The sequence below is a fragment of the Schistocerca serialis genome, chromosome 5 (genome assembly GCF_023864345.2).
Source record: "Schistocerca serialis cubense isolate TAMUIC-IGC-003099 chromosome 5, iqSchSeri2.2, whole genome shotgun sequence".
In the NCBI taxonomy this organism is placed as follows: Eukaryota; Metazoa; Arthropoda; class Insecta; order Orthoptera; family Acrididae; genus Schistocerca; species Schistocerca serialis.
This window is the reverse complement of record NC_064642.1, coordinates 288015336-288040378: the sequence shown is the minus strand read 5'-3', so window position 1 is coordinate 288040378 and position 25043 is coordinate 288015336. Positions and strand designations below refer to the sequence as shown.

Sequence of the window (25043 nt, the reverse complement as noted above, 5' to 3'; positions counted from 1 at the left end):
TCCATGGCCAGCACATCTTGGCACAGTGTTACTCCGTCCGGGTTATCTGGATACTTCCCACTAACACCAACCTGTGAGAACTCTGGAGATGGGAACTTGCCCTTCAATATATCCTCTCTTCCCATTACCCACCAGGCCTCAACCTCCACTAATTTCATGTTGCCACCACTCTTACCTCACCTGTCATTCAACATCATCTTTGCCTCTGTACTTCCGCCTCGACTGACATCTCTGCCCAAATTCTTTGCCTTTACATATGTCTGCTTGTGTCTGTGTATGTGCGGATGGATATGTGTATATGTGCTAGTGTATACCTGTCCTTTTTTCCCCCTAAGGTACGTATTTCCGCTCCCGGGATTGGAATGACTCCTTACCCTCTCCCTTAAAACCCACTTCCCACTACCTTTCATCTTTCCCTCTCCTTCCCTCTTTCCTGATGAAGCAACCGTTGGTTGCGAAAGCTTGAATTTTGTGTGTGTGTTTGTGTTTGTTTGTGAGTCTATCAACATACCAACACTTTTGTTTGGTAAGTTACATCATCTTTGTTTCCAGTAATATGTTGCATATTTTCAGTATTTACAGAAAGCTGTACAATATTTCATGGAATTGGATGTTAGATGTTCCTCTTTTGTTATATAGTAACGGCTGTTGCTACAGTTTCCTTATCCTACAGTAGTTAGCTGATTGTGTTTTCAAAGCCTATTTAATGGTGGCAACATATTTATTTAAGAACAATTTTCAACTACTGACAGATGAATATTTCACTCACTATCAGGAATTATTTCTGCAGACATGTAATTCTTGAATTTCTATGCCAAAGAGAGATTTTATACTAGCACAGCACATATAAAAAGTACATTATGCTAAATACATTATATATAAAAAGGATCACTGAGGATGGTCAGGAGATTTCAGCATCAGATGAAGTGGAGTTAGAAAAGATCATGGGAGGATTTGAACCATCACCTAGCAATTTCTTCAGTCGTTGAAGCTCTGATGGAAATTCTGTCTTATGTACTTGTGACAGATTTTGGTGGAAAACTCCACCTCATGTATCACATATGTCATAACTGTACGAGAATTTGAGGAAGTCATGTTTGTGCTCATGACTGCAAATGTTGTCAGCCAGTCTCAGCATCCAGGCTCCTTGGGAAGTGCAGCAATTTAAAAAAATTGCTTTGCTGCTCTCTGACTCCTACATTCCTGAAAAAACCTTGAGACCAGTTCTTTCATTTCTTGTGTGTCTTCTTCCTGCTTCTCTTACATTGTGAAATGCATACACAAACACTTCTCACTCTTGAAAACTGATAGATGCACTTTTCACAACACCTTTCTGATTCAGCCACAGATTCTGGAGAATCTCAGCATTCTCCCACTTCCAAGCATATAGACATGAGAGGCAACAGTACATCCTTTCCTGCATGGATTCCTTGTGCCAGATGGATCCTGCAGTTGATCATAACATGCTAAAATACCCATACTTTTTCCAACAATGATGCAGAATAAGCTTTCTCTAGCTTTAGCACTGGAATAACTCCCATTTCTGGAAGGTCTCGCTATCAGACACAGCCAAAATTTCAGGCACATCTGACTATGCTACAACAGTTTCAAATTCAGATACCATCTCTTCAGTTTCATTTGAGTCTTCTGTTTCAGGTCCTATATCAGCTTCTTACAATGAGCTTTCTGTGAACACATGATTAGATACTTATGGTTTCTTATAGTGCCCTACTTCTGTGATATAGACTATTCCAACCTGATAATAACAAATTTTGTCTCCTAAATCACCTCTTTTGCACATTCTTTTAAATTCTCACTTTCTCCTTCAGAAGATAGCTTAGATTCTTCTGTACTCCTACATTTTTCCACACATTTTGTGTTGATGCTGTTCACTTCCTCCCTAAGCTCACTATCCAGAATTTGACTTAGCACTCATATATTTTTCCATTTTACATTGTGTAAGTCATTAATTATATTGTTCAGTACATTATCTGGAATCTGTGTTATTACATTAGGTTTCAAAACTAAAATGGCTTCAAAATTTCTTTCTTACATTGGGTTTTTCAATTTCCTTCTTGTGGGTACCATACATTGGCTTTCCACCTTCTCCAGTGATCCAAACTTGCCAAAAGTTCACAGAAATTGAAACACTTAAAATCTTCCAGCCACTCCTTCACAAATATCTCCCCTAAATGCTAAATTATCATCATAGATTTCAGCAATTTGAAGGACTTATGAGGAAAATCTGAAACAATACAAAACCAATAGCTTACACTCAAACTGTAAAACATGAATTGTGCTTAGCCTTAGCATATAATTTACTGTTTTTCTTCAATAAGCAGCCAATGATGATGTTAAAATTGATGCAACAGTTGATCTCTCCCATGGGTAAAGATGCAAAGTTTATGTCTATGGCTGGTAAAGGGATGATTGCTGGTGCTTCCAGCCAAAGAAGATGCAGTTCTGTGTGGTGATTTCAATCCTGGCAAAGGTGTCACCAGCTGAAATATTCCTTTTATCCACATATAAAGCTTCCATGGCGTCATATGAAATCACACTCACAGCCATGGCCAGAGTCTCTGTAGGCAGTATGCAGAATGTGAGACCAATGACATGATTCACTGCTCAATCAGATTAAATAATGGTAACCAGCCACACTTTGACCTGCAAGACAGGGTTATTCTCACAAATCCAACTACCACCTAACTACTTGCAGGTATTATTCCAGGATCCAATGAGTGGGTTGAAATGTGTCATGACTAACAGTTCACTAAATCACTTTCAACTTGCTATTAGCAGTTGCCATTGATAATTTCCTGACAACCAAATGGGAATACAGTCCAGTATCAACCAGGGGAAGCTCACTGTAAAAGCATCACTATTGGATTTGCACTATGCACATGTAGTTTTCACTATGTAACAAAAACCTCTAGCCAAGTCCTTCAGTTTTTATCTAACTACCATCTCCAATTAGCTAAAATCTCCAATTTTCATATAGATGTAACTTACCACACAAGTTCACACTTATTACTCCTCACAACTCATAAAGCACAACTGGAAAATGCCTAAGCAAAAATCACTTGCCAGCCATGAGAATACACTACAAATACTGTCAGTTTTCTGTATTGCACTCAGTCCCAGTATTGATAATGATGGATATAAAACCCAGATTTCCAGAATACAGATCAAAAATACCAACTACACCTCTGAGGACACATGTCTTCCCTACACAATGTGGAACGCCACTATTTTGTGAGCTCCATATCACTTCACAAAACTGTCTAAAATACAGGCCTTTCAGCCAGTCAGAAATCAAGAGCAAAAAGTAAGCCCTGTCATTGGCCATTATCCTGCTCTTGCTTTCAACATGTCAGTTGCTGCCCCTTGACAGGACATCATGAGGCCCTCTCTATGACCACTGTCATGGGGAAATTTCTCACCAAGACCATCTAATAGGTTCCAGCCATCACCATTTAGCAGGGTTTGGGAAACCCCAGCCCATTATCTTCATCTTAAACTAAAATTCCTTCCCCTGAGAGCAAAAGTTGCCTGAGATGGCTACTCTATATTGGGTCTCCTACAGCTATTATTGTCTGAAATGGATTGAGAATTTCCTAAGCTAAAAAAACTGTCTTGTGTACTCCACACCCAGTCAACCTTCAAGGTAGGAGAATTCCTTCACTCATCTACTTTTTGGGCCACAATTTTGATATTAACTAAATAAGTAATCTCATTTCTGCCCTTATTACTTTTGCCTTTCTCCAGTTTACTCTAAATCCATATTCTATGCTCAGTAGACTGTTCAATACATTAAGTCAGTTCTGTAATTGTATAACACCCATATTTACCTATAGCGTGTAGCTATTTCCCTGAGAATTGTGAACATCTTGGACATTTTACATTGTCAAATGCTGTTATCATGTCAACAAATCTTACTGGGATAGTAACTACAGAACAAAGAAGGAACAATAAGAATGCACAACCAAGAATGAAGTGCTCAGATTAAAAACTATTTAAGACAGTGATGCAGTCTTTCTTCCATGCTGTTCAATTGTACATCAAAGAAACAATGACTAAAATAAAAAATAAGCTCAGGAATGGGATTAAAATTAAGGGTAAAGGAATATCTCTTTTGCTTTTGCTTATCAGGAAAACTTATAGTTGTAAGCAAAATAACATATGATGGATGATGCAAGTAAACATAAAAATCAGACAAGCACTAGCAAAAAGGCCATTCCTAGCTAAAAGAAGTTTGCTACGGTCATACGTTAGCTTCAATTTGAGGAAGAATTTTCTGAGAATATATGCCTGGAGCACATCTGTGTGTGGGAATGAATGATGAACTGTGAGAAAATTGGAAAAGAAGAGCATCAAAGCATTTAAGATGTTATGCTGTAGAATGTTGTTGTTGTTGTGGTCTTCAGTCCTGAGACTGGTTTGATGCAGCTCTCCATGCTACTCTATCCTGTGCAAGCTTTTTCATCTCCCAGTACCTACTGCAACCTACATCCTCCTGAATCTGCTTAGTGTATTCATCTCTTGGTCTCCCTCTATGATTTTTACCCTCCACGCTGCCCTCCAATACTAAATTGGTGATCCCTTCATGCCTCAGAACATGTCCTACCAACCGCTCCCTCCTTCTGGTCAAGTTGTGCCACAAACTTCTCTTCTCCCCAATCCTATTCAATACTTCCTCATTAGTTATGTGATCTACCCATCTAATCTTCAGCATTCTTCTGTAGCACCACATTTCGAAAGCTTCTATTCTCTTCTTGTCCAAACTATTTATCGTCCATGTTTCACTTCCATACATGGCTACACTCCATACGAATACTTTCAGAAATGACTTCCTGACACTTAAATCTATACTCGATGTTAACAAATTTCTCTTCTTCAGAAACGCTTTCCTTGCCATTGCCAGCCTACATTTTATATCCTCTCTACTTCGACCATCATCAGTTATTTTGCTCCCCAAATAGCAAAACTCCTTTACTACTTTAAGTGCCTCATTTCCTAATCTAATTCCCTCAGCATCACCCGACTTAATTAGACTACATTCCATTATCCTTGTTTTGCTTTTGTTGATGTTCATCTTATATCCTCCTTTCAAGACACTGTCCATTCCATTCAACTGCTCTTCCAAGTCCTTTGCTGTCTCTGACAGAATTACAATGTCATCGGCGAACCTCAAAGTTTTTATTTCTTCTCCATGAATTTTAATACCTACTCCGAATTTTTCTTTTGTTTCCTTTACTGCTTGCTCAATATACAGATTGAATAACATCGGGGAGAGGCTACAACCCTGTCTTACTCCCTTCCCAACCACTGCTTCCCTTTCATGTCCCTCGACTCTTATAACTGCCATCTGGTTTCTGTACAAATTGTAAATAGCCTTTCGCTCCCTGTATTTTACCCCTGCCACCTTTAGAATTTGAAAGAGAGTATTCCAGTCAACATTGTCAAAAGCTTTCTCTAAGTCTACAAATGCTAGAAACGTAGGTTTGCCTTTCCTTAATCTTTCTTCTAAGATAAGTCGTAAGGTCAGTATTGCCTCACGTGTTCCAGTGTTTCTACGGAATCCAAACTGATCTTCCCCGAGGTTGGCTTCTACTAGTTTTTCCATTCGTCTGTAAAGAATTCATGTTAGTATTTTGCAGCTGTGACTTATTAAGCTGATAGTTCGGTAATTTTCACATCTGTCAACACCTGCTTTCTTTGGGATTGGAATTATTATATTCTTCTTGAAGTCTGAGGGTATTTCGCCTGTTTCATACATCTTGCTCACCAGATGGTAGAGTTTTGTCAGGACTGGCTCTCCCACGGCCGTCAGTAGTTCCAATGGAATATTGTCTACTCCGGGAGCCTTGTTTCGACTCAGGTCTTTCAGTGCTCTGTCATACTCTTCACGCAGTATCATATCTCCCATTTCATCTTCATCTACATCCTCTTCCATTTCCATAATATTGTCCTCAAGTACATCGCCCTTGTATAAACCCTCTATATACTCCTTCCACCTTTCTGCTTTCCCTTCTTTGCTTAGAACTGGGTTTCCATCTGAGCTCTTGATATTCATACAAGTCGTTCTCTTATCTCCAAAGGCCTCTTTAATTTTCCTGTAGGCGGTATCTATCTTACCCCTAGTGAGATAGGCCTCTACATCCTTACATTTGTCCTCTAGCCATCCCTGCTTAGCCATTTTGCACTTCCTGTCGATCTCATTTTTGAGACGTTTGTATTCCTTTTTGCCTGTTTCACTTACTGCATTTTTATATTTTCTCCTTTCATCAATTAAATTCAATATTTCTTCTGTTACCCAAGGATTTCTACTAGCCCTAGTCTTTTTACCTACTTGATCCTCTGCTGCCTTCACTACTTCATCCCTCAAAGCTACCCATTCTTCTTCTACTGTATTTATTTCCCCCATTCCTGTCAATTGCTCCCTTATGCTCTCCCTGAATCTCTGTACAACCTCTGGTTCTTTTAGTTTATCCAGGTCCCATCTCCTTAAATTCCCACCTTTTTGCAGTTTCTTCAGTTTTAATCTACAGGTCATAACCAATAGATTGTGGTCAGAGTCCACATCTGCCCCTGGAAATGTCTTACAATTTAAAACCTGGTTCCTAAATCTCTGTCTTACCATTATATAATCTATCTGATACCTTTTAGTATCTCCAGGGTTCTTCCATGTATACAACTTTCTTTCATGATTCTTAAACCAAGTGTTAGTTATGATTATGTTGTGCTCTGTGCAAAGTTCGACCAGGCGGCTTCCTCTTTCATTTCTGTCCCCCAATCCATATTCACCTACTATGTTTCCTTCTCTCCCTTTTCCTACACTCGAATTCCAGTCACCCAAGATTATTAAATTTTCATCTCCCTTCACAATCTGAATAATTTCTTTTATTTCATCATACATTTCTTCAATTTCTTCGTCATCTGCAGAGCTAGTTGGCATATAAACTTGTACTACTGTAGTAGGCGTGGGCTTCGTATCTATCTTGGCCACAATAATGCGTTCACTATGGTGTTTGTAGTAGCTTACCCGCATTCCTATTTTCCTATTCATTATTAAACCTACTCCTGCATTACCCCTATTTGATTTTGTGTTTATAACCCTGTAGTCACCTGACCAGAAGTTTTGTTCCTCCTGCCACCGAACTTCACTAATTCCCACTATATCTAACTTCAACCTATCCATTTCCCTTTTCAAATTTTCTAACCTACCTGCCCGATTAAGGGATCTGACATTCCACGCTCCGATCCGTAGAACGCCAGTTTTCTTTCTCCTGATAACGACATCCTCTTGAGTAGTCCCCACCCGGAGATCCGAATGGGGGACTATTTTACCTCCGGAATATTTTACCCAAGAGGACGCCATCATCATGTAATCATACAGTAAAGCTGCATGCCCTCGGGAAAAATTACGGCTGTAGTTTCCCCTTGCTTTCAGCCGTTCGCAGTACCAGCACAGCAAGGCCGTTTTGGTTATTGTTACAAGGCCAGATCAGTCAATCATCCAGACTGTTGCCCTTGCAACTACTGAAAAGGCTGCTGCCCCTCTTCAGGAACCACACGTTTGTCTGGCCTCTCAACAGATACCCCTCCGTTGTGGTTGCACCTACGGTACGGCTATCTGTATCGCTGAGGCACGCAAGCCTCCCCACCAACGGCAAGGTCCATGGTTCATGGGGGGGATGCTGTAGAAATATCTCCAAAATTAGGTTGATTGATAAGATAAGAAGTCAGGAGGTCTTTCACAGACTCAGTGAGGAGAGGAACATGTGTAAAATATTGACAATAAGAAGAGACAGTATGATAGACATTATGTTAAGATATCAGGAATAATTTCCACAGTATTAGAGGGAAATGGTAAAAAAAGATATTGAAATGTATCCAAAAAACAATAGGAGTGCTACTCTGAAATGGGTGTGGAGAGGAAGTTGTGATGGACCATATCAAACCATTCAGCGTATAAAGAGAGTTTTAAAGAGAGAGCGAGAGAGAGAGAGAGAGAGAGAGAGAGAGAGAGAGAGAGAGAGAGAGAATCCTAATAAAGCAAGCTTTTGTTTATTTCAGAAGTTGAAAGTGCTCTTCCTTCAATTTTGTAGAGAATTAGATAAATATATTTTTTTTTGTTTAAGCAGTGATAGAAGTAAAACTTTATTTCTCATATGGATTACTTTCTCTGTGACCAATTTGCTTAAATTTCTGCCTTTTAGTACCCATTTGTTTGTAGAAAATGCGATACTTAAATGAAGAAATGACCTCACTTGACCTTTTCATTACACTTTAGATCCAGTGGTTCCAAGATTTTAGAGTCTAAGATCTCATTTTATAATTTTATTTTTTGTGAGTCCTCCCTCTTTGTCATTCAACATCTTTTACCCTTATTTGTACATTCAAAATAATTTCAGTAGCACATGATTTGAGTTTTCCTTAAGTACGTGTCATGGGTCAGTATATACACCAGCACATCCATCAAAGGGAAGTAAGTATGAGATGAGAAAAGATCAAAGCATTTTTCTGGTTAAAGTGCTTTTTTTCATTCTAAAAATAGCTTCACTCCTCAGATGTCTGAACTATAAACTGTTCATATTATTGTGATGCATAATTTCAATAATCACAGTTTTAATTTTTTATATACATTTACACCAAAAACTGTCTATCATGTAACTAAATTGACATTTTACTGCATTAATAAAAGTTACAGAGACTGAACTGTCATTGTTTTTCTTCACTTTTCAGGAAACATAATGAAGAAAAAGAACATTATCCTGCTATCTACCAATGGAAGTGTAGATGTGAAAGAACCAAAAAATTTAATTCGTTCTGATACTGACAGGTACGTCTCTAAAGCTACATGGCAAGATGGTACATAATATGAATTTAGTAGTTTCATAAATAGGCAAACAAACTAGACTAAAACTTTGCTAACTTTTGGACAAATCCTTCTTCGGAACTAAATAGTAAACTCACACATACCATTATAGCTACAATGTGCTTGTACAGTTGCTTGGTTGGTGGGTTGAATGTCTGACAGAAGGCATCCAGAAAATGTTTGATCCTTCAACTTACGAGCTCTGCCATGATGATTCCATCCAAAAGTGTCCAGGATAACGTGTACCTGCTCAAATCCTTAGACCCATCTCAGAAGATTTACCCAGAATCATTCTCCCTCCTCACCCCAATCACCCAACACATTCTCCTTCTACATGCTTCTCAAAATCCATAAATCTGACAATCCCAAATGCCACCAAAAGGATCTCAGCTCTTGTTAACCAATACCTCAACTATGTGCCCTCAGCCTAAGTTCCCACATCAGACAGGAATGACTTCCCTACTATCAGCCACCCTCATCCCTCACCTTGCTATAAAAGAAACATCCCACTGTTGAACCCTACTTCTCTCTGCATCCTTCTGAATCCAAAACCATCATCTCATTCCTTATATGTGTATTTAATTACTTCCTAGCACTAAAATATGTCTCCTGTTAGGAAGAGGTAACAAACAAATCCACACAATCACCAAGGACACCCATATGGAAACTCTTATGCCAGCCTGTTTAATGACCATCTAGAGGAAATGTTCCCAGCTACCCAAAATCCCAAACACCAAGATGGATTCATGTTTACTGACAATATCTTCATGATCTAGACCCAGGATGAAGACACTATATCCAAATTCTTCCACAGCTGCAACATCTCCTCCATCTGCTCCACCTGGTTCTCCTCAGCTCAGTGCCCCACCTTCCTGGACATTGACCTCCACTTTTCTTATGACTCCATCAAAGCCTCTGTCCATATCAAGCTCACTAATCAACAACAGAACATGCAGTCCGATACCTGCCATCCCATCCAAGCCAAAATGTCAGTTCAATATAGTCTGGTCACCCAAGGATAGTTTATCTGTAGTGTCAAGCGGTCACCAAAGGGTAGTTCATCTGTAGAGTCAAGCAGTCCCTTTCCTAGTATGCTGAAGGTATTACCATAGCCTTCACTGACCCCAGACATAATCTGCAGACATATATCCTTTGCCATATGCTATGACAGCATCCAGGAACCAGGTGCAAAGGAACACCCCCTTTGTCGCAATATCATTCTTGACTGGAACAACTGAACTATATTCTTTCCTATGGTTTCAGCTACTTATCATCAGGCCCATAAATAAGAATCATACTACCCACAATATCTCTCACCCCTCAAAGTGGGTGTTCTGCCTTTCATCCAATTTGTGTAACATCCTAGTTCACCTTACCACCTGAGGTACTCGCTACTCCTTGTCATGTATGTCATACCCCCGTGGAAGAAACAGTACAAAATATATCTGGAAGAACCAACCATCACAATATATTCTACTCCTATCACAGGCTTTCCTGTCCCTTCAGAGGCAGCATCACCTGTGAAAACAGTCATATCACATACCAGCTGTGCTCTAATATTAGCACAGCATTTTAAGAGTGGATGACTAGCAATCAGCTGTCCACTCAACTGCCAAACAGTGGCTAGAGCACAGTTAATCACCCCAGTCACAGAACATGTAGCTGAACATGCATGATTTCATGGTGGCATTACAACCCAAGCCATGTGGATCCTTCCTCAACTCCAGTTTCTTTAAATTACATAGATGGGAGTTTTGCTTCCAACATATCCTTTAATCTCATAAAACGGGCCTCAATCTTCAACAGCCCCTGACCCATGACCACCTCCATATGTGCCCACAATCCTAACTTCACTCTTCCTGCTCTCACTCACCTTTTCTGTGGTCTCCCTCTTCCTTTGCTCTATCTTCCCCTCCCAGTCTACTTCTTCAAATCATCGGGCACTGCACACAACCCCTCTGACTGTGGCCAGAATGAGCTCACAGGTTACACATTCCTATCCTGTGCTCCTTGTGGCTCCTCCTCACAGGCATCAACCACCCTTCCCCAACCCCTCTCCCCACCTCTTTTCTCCCCTTGTCCACTTCACTTGACACAATCCTTCATGCTAGTTGAGGTACAGTACTAGAACAATGCAATCAGCTGGGATAATGTAGCCATATGACATGTGTGTGCATGTGTGTGTGTGTGTGTGTGTGTGTGTGTGTGTGTGTGTGTGTGTGTGTGTGTGTGTGCGTGCGCCCGCCTGATGTACCTATGAACAATGCAGTACTTCAACTGTTCAGTGACTTGTTACCTTTACTATTTAAATTACTTATATTCACCCATTGACTCATGATAATTAAACTATAAAAATGACTGCCTCACTTCTAATAAGATGCATCAGGACAGAATTCTACTTAGTGTGTTACCTCACTAAACATCACAGCTGACAGTGTTGCCTACATCCGTCTCATTTACTGTCATCCTCAATATGCCTAAGAATACAAAGGGTCCTATGTTATCAACTGACTGCCACATCAATAAAAGGAGAAGAACAATAAAAAAGTGAATGCATTCCTTTTTTATTTCTGTCTTGCTGTGACTATCTGGAATCATAGTAACACATTCATTCATTTACCACATTGTTTAGATAAAATCATAAGCTTCAGGGATACAGACAAAGTAAAGGTACAAATAAGCAATGAGAAGAAGCTGTTTGAAACAAATTCTGTAAGCCACACTAACTGTGAATGAAACTAATTCATCTGAAGTGTAATAGGACTTCTGACTGTCCAGTGTCTGGGATATTTTTACTTATCACTTTTGAAGTAAAATTTTCCAAAAGACATAGCTTCCAAATAGCAACTGATACAATTGCAACAGTTAATGGGGAGAGGAGGGGGGGGGATGTTGCAGCATGGACAATGAAAAGTATGAAATACATTTGCAGGTTTCTAACAGAACATAAGAGGTTTAAGAAGCCTGATAATTAATCTAATGGTATTGGCAATGCACACACCACCACTATCAGCCAGGATGATTGCTTCTGCTCTGCCCCTTGAAGGCACATGCAGGAACTATGAGTTACAATCTACTGGTATCACAATGAGTGCAGAATCAGGAGAGTTCATTCATTATTAACAGTCTTTATTCTGCAAGACTTCCATGCAGAGACATCCATGGCAATCATTGATACTTCAACATAACTCTCATCAGTATGCTTAGCTTAGTTGAATTGCAAATATGGACTAATCAGCCAGTTGTTGTCTTAGTGCAAGAACTGTGGACAGTGAGATGACTTTACTTACACACAAAAGGCATCCCAGCAGCCAGTGAGCTCACATGGCTGCAGCCGTGAACAGCATGTCAGGCACACTGATGCCTTGCACCAAACTCAGAGCCCTTGGAGTCACCTGGAGTGACAGATGAAGACATCCTAGAGCAGGTGCTCACTAGGTGGCACTGGCTCAAGGCTCACAACCATCATGTCTAGTAGTGCCTTAGAGACCAGCAGGTAGCTCACTATGCTGCTAGGGAAATTTGAAGCTGCTTGGCCTCACATTGGACTGATGGATTATGTGGAGACTGTCTTGGTGTCAGCTTCAGCCAGAAGTGTTGGAACCATGCTGAGTGTTGGGTATTTATGGCTGCTCTGGCCAGTTATGTTGTGACAGGAATGTGCCTCCTGGTTGCATAGATGGCTATGGAAGCACAGCTTTGTGCCATGACGTGTGAAAGTGTAGTACATCATTGTGGCAGACAGTTATATTGCAGCATTTATGCAGCAGCAACAGCAGGACTTCATAGGTGGCTTGCCTACATGCCCTATAAAGGTTGCAATGTCTGGTCTGTGATTGATGCAACAATATTCCTTCCCACCTTAGGAGAATTCAGTCCTCCAAATGCAAGGCTCCTTCTAAAATTGTGAATAACTTGAAATAACACAGTACTATTGGTCAGTTCAGTTCTGTAGCCCCTGTTACTGTTGCTGGAAGCTGAAAAGTCAGTCAGGAGTTGCCAAATTTTGTTTTTTTCATAGCATCCTACTGTTCCATAGTTCTAAGCATTCTGTTCCCCTTGAACCTCCCTACGTACTACAATTCGGTCGTACATGGCGTAAGGGGTCCTGCCTTCTGAAAATATGGCTGTGTTGTGAGATGTCCCCTAGGGCATTCTTGCACACCTGTCTCTCCAGAAATAACTCCATTTTGTATGTCTCTGTGACAGTTCAGACCAACGTGGAATGGCAATCCATAAACTGCTTCCACTGTTCCTTCTAATTCTACAACCTGAAAATACCCATAGGTGTTTTTCACTTACATTATACATATAACAAAACTAAACTAACACCATCTCCTATCATATAAAGTTTATTCTGAAACAAAATAAACCCCAAAATTACCATATTACAAGGGTGATTCAAATGAAAACCTTAAAATCACATAAAATTTTGAAAAGTTTTATGATGGAATTGGTAAGTGGCAGTAGTGTTCCCTGAGGTTCAGAAAGTGATCAACAAGTGACAGATTGATGCTATAATGAATGCAGGAGAAGGCAGCAGCATCCACAACAAGATGACCAATGCAGGCGAAGGCAGCAGCATCAACTACAAGATAACTTCCCCACTGTTAACATGTACCCTGATTGAGCAGTGATCTGTGATGCCGGTTTTGTACAGTGAAGGTGTCAAACCAAACTAAATTCATCACAGAATGATAGCACAGTATGGTATTATATTTGTTGTTGGAGAAAGTGTAGGTGTGGTGTAGGAAGTTTAAAAGTGCTGTAAATTTTATGGAGGATGCCCCTAGACCATCGTGTAGTGACGGAGAAGAACATTTTGTTGGTGGAGGAGCTTGTAAAGGAAAACAGACACATAACTCTGAATGAAATAGACACAAGTTTCAAGATTAGTATTGGTTCAGCGTAGAACATTGTTCCCAATGTACTGTACCTCAATAAGATGACTGCAAGATGGGTGCCATGTCAGTTGACTGGTGAATTGAAAGACCATCACGTCAGTGCCTGTGAAGAAAATAATTTGCAAATTTGTGGTATGTTCCTGTGGGACCAAACTGCTGAGGTCATCAGTCCCTAGGCTTACACACTACTTAATCTAACTTAAACTAACTCACACTAAGGACAACACACACACCCATGCCTGAGGGAGGACTCAAACCACTGATGGGGGCAGCTGTTCGATCTGTGGCAAGGCAACTCAGAATGCGCAGCTACCCCATGTGGCACCTGTGAAGGACTTTTCCATCCTTTCCATGTTGAAGGCTATGTATATCTGGTAAAAATCATTGTAAGCAATGAAACTTGGGTCCACTGTCACCAACCAGAAATGAAAAGTTCAAACAAGGAATAAGAAATTGAACTCTCAACCATCTGCTGGAAAAGTCATGTTCATTCTCTTTTGGTGTGCAAATGGAGTAATTTTGGAGTATTACATAGCTATGGGAGTGATGATAACCAGTGTTTCTTATACAGACATGCTGAAAAATTGACTTTACCCATTGCAATCATCAGGAGTAATTGATAGTGACTTTTGACTTCAGGGGTACTGCAACAATAACAATACCCAATTGCATACAGCCCATAATACAGTTGAGACTATTCAAGAAATTAAATTTGATTGTCTGGTGCATCATCCTTATTCGCTAGAATTCACTCCTAGTGACTGTCATCTGTTTGATGCACTCAAAGAATCAATGCAAGGCAGGCATTTCAGAAGTGGTAAAGAGGTGAAAACCACAGTGCGTGACTGGCTATATACATGATCAAAAAAATTCTGTCATCATGATACATATTGCCATTTTGTCATTTGAGACAGTTAGTGGAACTGTGGACACTAGAAAACAGAGTGCCATGTGGAGGAATTAAAACATTTCTAACGTATTCTTCTGTTTGAGTTCAATAGAGGGCTGACAGCAGTGGTGGCAGCCAGAAACATTTGTGCTGTGTATGAGGATAATACCATTTGAGAGAGCATGGCAAGAAAATGTTTGTTACTTTTTTCATTTTATGGAGGATTGTTTTGGGATTAATGACTCTCCACATTCAGGAAGACATTTGGGGATTGACAAAGATTGTTCAGATGCATTAATCCACAATGATCTCTGTCATTGTACTCAAGAATTGGCAAATGTAATGAACTGTCATCATTCCACCATTGTCCAACATTTGCATGCAGTGGGGAAGGTCCAAAAATCAGGTGTAAGAGTACCACATGCTCTAAGCCAAAATCACCAAAATCAGTGGGTGACCATATGTGTACCTCTGCTTGCTCATCATCAATTGGCTCATGAACAACACTTACCATTCCTATCCTATATTGTTACTGGTGGTGAGAAATGGTGTCTGCTGACATAAGGAAAATAGAGGGATGGTTGAGCCCAAATAAAGCAGCAACTCCCTGTATAAAGGCCTGAGCAAATTCTCAAAAGAAATGTGCACCTGGTGGAACAATGACTACATGGTGTTCTACAAATCGGTTCCCTGAGGTGTAACCATCACCGCTGACATTTACTATCAACAACTGAGAAGTCTTGTAGATTTAGTCCAAGGACAATGAACAGGAACACTATGTGTACTGACATTGTGTACTCCACAATAATTTCTGCCAACATTCTACCAGACAGACAAAAAACACTGTACAGGAAGTTATTCCACACCTACGTTTTCCAATTGATCTAGTTCCCTCAGATTTTTGCCTTTTCTGCTCTCTATTGAACAGCTTCAAGGAACTTCCTTTATAGATAAAAATGCTCCCTGACCATCACACGATGATTTCTTCGGACAAAAACTACACAATTTCTACAGTTGCAGAACCAAAAAATTACCCCAGTGTTGGCAAATTTTTGTAAATAGTGAAGGAGAATTTATTATCGATGACTAAAGTCTCTGTTGTGTTTATTGAACTTATTGAAAAATGCCATGAACTTATGTACCAACCCAATACACACAAATAAAAACAACACTCCTCCACCATTTGTACATCATTTCCTCCACACATTTTCATTATCATTGCACATAACATGAAAAAAATGCACCTAATAAAACTCTATAAAGTTTTAAAGCCCTATACTTTCCTTTTTACATTGACCAACTCTAGGTCTCGAAGCGTAAGACAATGATTGCACAATTTGCAAAGGAGCAGTCAGCTCCACTCAGTATGCCTTCTTCTCCTTTCTACCTCCTCTCCCCTTTCTGGGGCTGATGCTGGAATGATGATAAAGATTCCAGAGCACCCCATAATGGTCAGATTTGCCTGAAGTGAAAGACAATAATATGGTCAGGAAGTTGCAGTTTCACATTCACCAGTGAGGTCATCTTGACTACTTGGTATGGACCCTGACAACAAGTGTGGAATTTTTTTGTCTTGCACTTTAGGGTGTAAGGAGTTAACTACATCACCCACTGTCCTGTACTGTATTCAGCTAACATAGCATTCCATTGTCCCACCTACTCCTGACTTTCCAGGGCCTTTGTATTTGCTTTTTGTACTTGATTCCATACACTCCATAAACCTCTCATTATAACACAACTGGCTGGTGTGCCATATTAAACAATGCTGTCTTCTCCTCTTATACTGCTCTAATTACTTTTCTTCCTGGTAACTATATAGAATGCAGACTGTGCCAAATCTGATTGAGAGTATTTATTAATGAATCACAGATTGTATAGTTTATTACCTAAATTATTGCTTATTTCAAAGAGTTCAGCTACAATCAGTTTTAGCAACTTACTATGTGTCACAACACAACATGAACCACTTCACATTGAAATCTTTCAACTCTCAGAATGTAGCATGGATAATGAGCCTGAAAACATTAGTTAGTGTGGTCAGTTAATGACAGACTCTAGCCAACTCCCCACTGCAACTTTTGTTTGATCAGAACTGATCAATATGAGAATGCAGCATAAAGTACATGCAGCAATAATTATAACTGAATCCATTACTTCCAAAAATGCACATCTCTCAGTTGAGCACAATTAGCAGTCATAACAAACCAACGTTGACTCACAGACACAGTCTGTGCTGAAATCAGCTGCTAGTCTGCAACACCAAGCGTGCACCCAAAACAACTACAATGAATGTATCAGAATGAATTGTAAACAGACAATGGTTACTCAAAAATGCTGGACCCTGCCAATCTACCAACAACTTCAATAACGTAACACATAAGCTGTGATGAACGTAATTGATAAACTTATGCCAAATGTCCCAAAGAATGACAAGTATATTGATGTGGAAGGATTTAGGATCCTCACACATCCCCGCATCTCAGAAAATAAATTGCTGTGTGAAAATTCATGGTGACATGAAGCTTCAATGTGAAATTAATCAGTAAGTGGGGCTGCTCAAATGATAAACAAACCACAGTGAAAAAGTATGGAATGGTAAACTCACAGGCACATTAATTTTATCCACTTCATAGGATAAGTGAATATCATATCAACAGAAAATCTCTAACACATGGTATTCAAGCAAATGCTAGTGGCAAAAGGCAAACAATACACCTATTTCCATGCTGTGTCCAGTATACAGAACTATAACAATGAATGTGAATATCATTATTAATTACCAGGCACATTTTAGTGCAAAATCCCTACCTCTTCCTTCATGGAAACAAATTCATAACTTGACTTTTAAGAAATGGTGTTGGCAAAATATTTTAATGTAGCAATAAATGTCCTTTACAAAAGAACATAAATCAGTGCAACATGGACTACCTCATTAGTTTTTCTTTAAGCAAGCTTCATTATGTTCAAAAGAATGTACATGGTTCAGCCACAATAATCTGACCACCGTCTATGTTTGACATCAGCTTGCAATAACCACTCACAGATGTCAGGCAGCAGCACTAGAAGTGGAAGGTATATTAAGTGTGTCAGTAGGGATGTGGAAAACAGTGCAGTCACAGTCGTAATGCAGAAACAGAATGATTTATCTGATATCCAAAAGGGCATGATCATTGGCTTTCAGACCAACAACTACTCTGTAAATGTTGCTGCACGTGGGCCAGTGCAGCACACCTGTGTGCAGCTGCAGCAATGCAAACTGACATTTTTCTATACTGTGTGTCAGATGTGCTGTGTCATATCAATATTTATAGTCTTCTAAAGGAACTGTAAATTCTCTTTTTGGCATATTCTCTGGTGTTACTTCTAACTAACAATAGCCACTCCATAGATCCATGGGGAGAAATACCTGTATTGCCCCAGACTATCCAAAGTTTCCATTACACCTGGGATCAGATAAGCATCTGTAATCTTGAGACTATTGAGGTATCTGTATCCATAATGCAGCCAATATGCCTTTACACCATGTGTGCCCTTTTCTGGCTCAATCATCAATGGTGCTCCCAAAGGTCCGGTTTTCTTGTTGTTGTCGTCCTCAGTCCTGAGACTGGTTTGATGCAGATCTCCATGCTACTCTATCCTGTGCAAAGCTTCTTCATCTCCCAGTACCTACTGCAACCTACATCCTTCTGAATCTGCTTAGTGTATTCATCTCTTGGTCTCCCTCTACGATTTTTATCCTCCACACTGCCCTCCAATGCTAAATTTGTGATCCCTTGATGCCTCAAAACATGTCCTACCAATCGATCCCTTCTTCTAGTCAAGTTGTGCCACAAACTTCTCTTCTCCCCAATCCTATTCAATACTTCCTCATTAGTTACGTGATCTACCCACCTTATCTTCAGCATTCTTCTGTAGCACCGCATTTTGAAAGCTTCTATTCTCTTCTTGTCCAAACTAGTTATCGTCCATGTTTCACTTCCATACATGGCTACACTCCATACAAATACTTTCAGAAACGACTTCCTGACACTTAAATCTATATTTGATGTTAACAAATTTCTCTTCTTCAGAAACAATTTCCTTGCCACTGCCAGTCTACATTTTATGTCCTCTCTACTTCAACCATCATCAGTTATTTTACTCCCTAAATAGCAAAACTCTTTTACTACTTTAAGTGTCTCATTTCCTAATCTAATTCCCTCAGCATCACCCGATTTAATTTGACTACATTCCATTATCCTCGTTTTGCTTTTGTTGATGTTCACCTTATATCCTCTTTTCAAGACACTGTCCATTCCGTTCAACTGCTCTTCTAAGTCCTTTGCTGTCTCTGACAGAATTACAATGTCATCTGTGAACCTCAAAGTTTTTATTTCTTCTCCATGAATTTTAATACCTACTCCGAATTTTTCTTTTGTTTCCTTTACTGCTTGCTCAATATACAGATTGAATAACATCGGGGAGAGGCTACAACCCTGTCTCACTCCTTTCCCAACCACTGCTTCCCTTTCATGCCCCTCGACTCTTATAACTGCCATCTGGTTTCTGTACAAATTGTAAATAGTCTTTCGCTCCCTGTATTTTACCCCTGCCACCTTCAGAATTTGAAAGAGAGTATTCCAGTTAACATTGTCAAAAGCTTTCTCTAAGTCTACAAATGCTAGAAACGTAGGTTTGCCTTTTCTTAATCTTTCTTCTAAGATAAGTCATAAGGTTAGTATTGCCTCACATGTTCCAACATTTCTACAGAATCCAAACTGATCTTCCCCGAGGTCCACTTCTACAAGTTTTTCCATTTGTCTGTAAAGAATTCGCGTTAGTATTTTGCAGCTGTGACTTATTAAACTGATAGTTCGGTAATTTTCACATCTGTCAACACCTGCTCTCTATGGGATTGGAATTATTATATTCTTCTTGAAGTCTGAGGGTATTTCTCCTGTCTCATACATCTTGCTCACCAGATGGTAGAGTTTTGTCATGACTGGCTCTCCCAGGGCCATCAGTAGTTCTAATGGAATGTTGTCTACTCCCGGGGCCTTGTTTCAACTCAGGTCTTTCAGTGCTCTGTCAAACTCTTCACGCAGTATCTTATCTCCCATTTCATCTTCATCTACATCCTCTTCCATTTCCATAATATTGTCCTCAAGTGCATCGCCCTTGTATAAACCCTCTATATACTCCTTCCACCTTTCTGCCTTCTCTTCTTTGCTTAGAACTGGGTTGCCATCTGAGCTCTTGATATTCATACAAGTGGTTCTCTTCTCCCCAAAGGTCTCTTTAATTTTCCTGTAGGCAGTATCTATCTTACCCCTAGTGAGACAAGCCTCTACATCCTTACATTTGTCCTCTAGCCAACCCTGCTTAGCCATTTCGCACTTCCTGTCGATCTCATTCTTGAGACATTTGTATTCCTTTTTGCCTGCATCATTTGCTGCATTTTTATATTTTCTCCTTTCATCAATTAAATTCAATATTTCTTCTGTTACCCAAGGATTTCTATTAGCCCTCATCTTTTTACCTACTTGATCGTCTGCTGCCTTCACTACTTCACCCCTCAGAGCTACCCATTCTTCTTCTACTGTATTTCTTTCCCCCATTCCTGTCAATTGTTCCCTTATGCTCTCCCTGAAACTCTGTACAACCTCTGGTTCTTTCAGTTTATCCAGGTCCCATCTCCTTAAATTCCCACCTTTTTGCAGTTTCTTCAGTTTCAATCTGCAGTTCATAACCAATAGATTGTGGTCAGAATCCACATCTGCCCCTGGAAATATCTTACAATTTAAAACCTGGTTCCTAAATCTCTGTCTTACCATTATATAATCCATCTGATACCTTTTAGTATCTCCAGGATTCTTACAGGTATACAACCTTCTTTTATGATTCTTGAACCAAGTGTTAGCTATGATTAAGTTATGCTCTGTGAAAAATTCTACAAGGCGGCTTCCTCTTTCATTTCTTCCCCCCAATCCATATTCACCCACTATGTTTCCTTCTCTCCCTTTTCCTACTGACGAATAAACTTTCTTCAATACTTTCTTCAATAATGCTAAACCATAACCACTCATTGAGCCGCTGGAAGCAGTATGTGCAGCAAACTGGCTGCAAATTGAGCTACTTCCTGAAAAAAGTACTCAGATTGACCCATGGCAGAAAAATCTGAGAGCTATGGTCAAATTAATCTCTTTTGGCATATGAAGGCACTAAGGCAATCCTGCCAAAACTGCTGCTACTGCACCAGTTGAGTGTGAAAAGCAGAAAGCAGATGACAACCAAATACACTATGTGATCAAAAGTATCTGGACACGTGGCTGAAAATGACTTACAAGTTCATGGAGCCCTCCATTGGTAATGTTCAAATTAGTATGGTGTTGGCCCACCCTTAGCCTTGATGACAGCTTCCATTCTCACAGGCAGACGTTCAGTCAGCTACTGGAAAGTTTATTGGGGAATAGTAGCCTATTCTTCATGGAGTGCTGCACTGGGGAGAGATATCAATGTTGGTCGGTGAGACCTGACAGGAAGATGGCATTCCAAAACATCCCAAAGGTGTTCTGTAGGATTCAGGCCAGGCCAGGCCATTGTGTAGGCCAGTTCATTACAGAGATGTTATTGTCTTGTAACTACTCTGCCACAGGCTGTCCATTATGAACAGGTGCTCGATCGTGTTGAAAGATGCAATCGCCACCCCAAATTGCTCTTCAATGGTGAGAAGCAAGTAGGTGCTTAAAACTTCAGTGTAGGCCTTTGCCATGATAGTGCCATGCAAAACAACAAGGGGTGCAAGCCCCCTCCATGAAAAACCCGACCTCACCGTAACACCACCGCCTCCGAATTTTACTGTTGGCATTACACACGCTGTCAGGTGACATTCACAGGGCATTCACCACACCCACATCCTGCCATTGGATTTCCACATTGTGTACCATGATTTGCCACTCCACACAACATTTTTCCACTGTTCAATCATCCAATGTTTACAATCCGTGCACCAAGCGAGGCATCGTTTGGCATTTAGCAGCGTGATGTGTGGCCTGTGAGCAGCTGCTCGACCATGAAATCCAAGTTTTCCCACCTCCCTCCTAACTGTCATAGTACTTACAGTGGATCCTGATGCAGTTTGGAAGTCCTATGTGATGGTCTGGGTAGATGTCTGCCTATTACACTTTACAACCCTCTTCAATTGTCGGCACTCTCTGTCAGTCAACAGATGAGGTCGGCCTGTATCCTTTTGTTCTGTACATATCCCTTCATGTTTCCCCTTCACTATCACATCAGAAACAGTGGACCTGGGGATGTTTAGGAGTGTGTAAATCTCGTGTCCAGATGTATGCCACAAGTGACACTCAATCACCTGACCACACTTGAAGTCCGTGAGATCCGCAGAGCACTCCATTCTGTTCTCTCACGATGTCTAATGACTAGTTAGATCGCTGATATGAAGTATCTGGCAGTAGATGGCAGCACAATGCACCTAATATGAAATACGTATGTTTTTGGGGTGTCCAGATACTTTCGATCACATAGTGTAGCTACCATGCAGGTGAAACTCGAATGTGGAGGCTGTCTTGTAAGAACTATAACTTTATTTTTCTTGGTGTTCTTATGTTATGTTGAGTGTCTAACTTGGTAGGGAGTGAATGGTAGAACATACAGATGCATAGTTTTTTTTGATGATGTTAGTGTTTATTCTTTTATTCACTATTCTGTTAGTTGCTTTGTTCCATATACAGGGATAGCCAGTATGGAAGTGTATGGTAGAGGGGGGGGGGGGGGGGGGAGGGGCAGATAATTGATTGAAGATCATCACCCAAAGAACATGGTTTATCCTCAGCTTTGAAGGGTCCCTGATTCATTAATTCATTTTAGGGATTACAGACTTCATACCAAAGAGGAGATACATCAGTGTTTACATGCACTGTCTGAAGCTGAAGACGAAGGGTACATCGAGAGTGAAGGAAGGATTATGAATTACAAACCTAAGAACATAGACCAGGAGGATACTTGCACAGATTATGATTTGTAGTTACAAGAAGGGGAAGAAGATGATAGATCAGTTGAAGAAGTACTACTTGAGGGTGATGATCTTGTTCAGTTATATTTTTATCTCTGCATGGAAAGGAAACATTATAGGTAAATGATTCAAAGTACTTAACCAGAATTTCACAAAAATTAAGAGCTGAAAGTATTAAGATTTTGCCTAGACTGAAAGGAACTGCAGCAGATGTCAAAACCCCTCTAGATGCATTTCTACAAATCAAATCATAAATCTCCAACTGGAGGATGAATTTCTGAAATAAATATTTCTGCAACAAAAATTCATCAAATAGATGCTTGCAGTGGGAGGAACAGAGAAAAATTGATGAACACGTTAGAGACTTCCAGTTGACAAACTGTGAAGAAATCATGGCACTTATTGGGGCTCTGTTTTTGACTTCCTGTAAAATGTCAAATTATTCTAGCATGAGGGAACTATGGAAAATTGTTTGGTTGGGATTGATAATGCTCAGAGCAAATTTTAGTTTCAGTAGTTTTTTTGCTTCTATTACTATGCCTTCATTTGATGATGTAACAATTAGAACTGCAAGGCAACATGGTGACATATTGGCTCCTATTGATGTCTTCCACTCTCAGTTCATCAAAAAGCAAAAGCCCACAAAATACAGCATCAAAATGTATTAAATTGTTTACAGTAAGACATTTTATACTCACACCCATAAAATATATTGTAGAAAACAGCCTGAGGCCCCCTATTTTGGTCATTAAAATAAGCCCATTGAGATTGTCAAACAATTGATTGAATGAACAAAATTGTCTCACTTTAACCTGAACATGGGCAATTACTCCTTGAGTGTGCTCGATCAAAATATTTGCTCAAATGCAGAATGATATTCCTAGTGATTCTTAAGGGAGGGGTGGGGGGTGGTTTATGCAAAAATTAGTGAAAATCATGAAAGTTTTTCATTGGCTTAGAAGTCAGTTTAATATATTAAAATTAAAGCAGCAAAATATTGGATGCCAGCTCAGACTCTAAACATATAACTTTTTTAAAGCTTGTTTACAGCCACATCTGCTTTCTTCAGTGACTGTTAACTTGTTCCTTGGTTCTCACTAAAAATGTTTCTTCTTATTGTCACTAACAGCTGAAGGATTGTTCGATGATAGATTCCAAATGGCAGTAAGGTTTCATATTCTGCGAAAGTTTAAATATTTTCATAATGTTTATACTCTGACTCCTACTCCTTCTAGCATGCTTCGGTACATAATTTTTAAAACAATGAAAAACGGTCATATTTCTCATATCATGAAACAAGCTTGTACATCAAATAACAAAGTATTTCAAGCAAAAAAGTTGATGGAGGCATTTTATTGATGATTTCAAGGCAGAAGATGATATATTGAGTGGATCTAGGCTCATAGAAACTTAGTATATTGTCTAAAGTAATTCAGTTTGCTTGCATTTGTGCTAACTGTGCTGCCCATGCTTTGATTTTTTATGATGACCTAAAAATGATTGGTGTCATGTGTATTTTGGATTTATTTTATGAGAGCTGTAAGGCTGATGTTAGATTCAAAACTTCTAAAGTGAATAGCCGGACATATGAAACAAATCTGAGACTGTGTTATGAGATGAGGTGTTTGGTTCTTGGCAATCAAGGTACAAACTTGTTTTGTGGAATTATGAACATGCTATCCACTGCTGCAAGGTACAGTTACACAAACAGAGAACTTCTGAGTGTAGAAGAGGAGGAATGTAAAACAAAGTCTTACTTCTGCAGTGCAGGAGGGCTATGAAACTAAATAGTGGCTTGCAGATAAATGAATGTAATGTGCCCACATTGATTTATATGTTTCCTGTGATGGCATGTAGATGAAGCATGGTCACCACTTCACTGTAAGGGGCATCTGTGATTAGTGCTGATAATGACAAAATACTTGATCTTCAAGTGATAAGCAAGTACCATAATTGTTCATGCTCTTGGGAAGAAATGTAACAGTACAGAAGAAGAGAATAAACACCAGAGTAAATATGAAGAAATGTGCTGCAGGAGTCACTCAGGATGGAAGCAGCTGGTATGAACTTATGTTTTAAAGAAGTGTTGAAAGATATGGGTTACCAGTACATCAAGTGCTTTGGTGATTGTGATTCTAGTTCCTTTAAAAACTGTCCTTGGTAATGATACTTAAGGAGTTGATTGTAAGACTGAGAAACTATAATGTATTGGACATATTTGAAAGAGGATGGGTGGCAGGCTTATGAAATTAAAAAGAGAACTCAGGGAAGAAAATGGAAAATGGTAATACCTTGGGGGCTCTAATAGGCTTACTATCAAAGAGATTATACATATTAAGGTAAAACAGTAAGAGAAATTTG

At 39.7% G+C, this 25043-nt stretch overlaps 1 protein-coding gene across 3 annotated transcripts in view; it reads left to right on the top strand.

Moving 5' to 3' along the window:
- LOC126480903 (integrin alpha-4-like) overlaps nt 1–25043 on the top strand; it is a 582211-nt gene that overhangs the window by 475590 nt on the left and 81578 nt on the right. For all 3 annotated transcript variants that reach the window (XM_050104300.1, XM_050104298.1, XM_050104299.1), the window contains exon 21: nt 8746–8842. In XM_050104300.1, coding sequence (XP_049960257.1) covers nt 8746–8842 — 97 coding nt within the window. The remainder of the gene's footprint in view (nt 1–8745; nt 8843–25043) is intronic.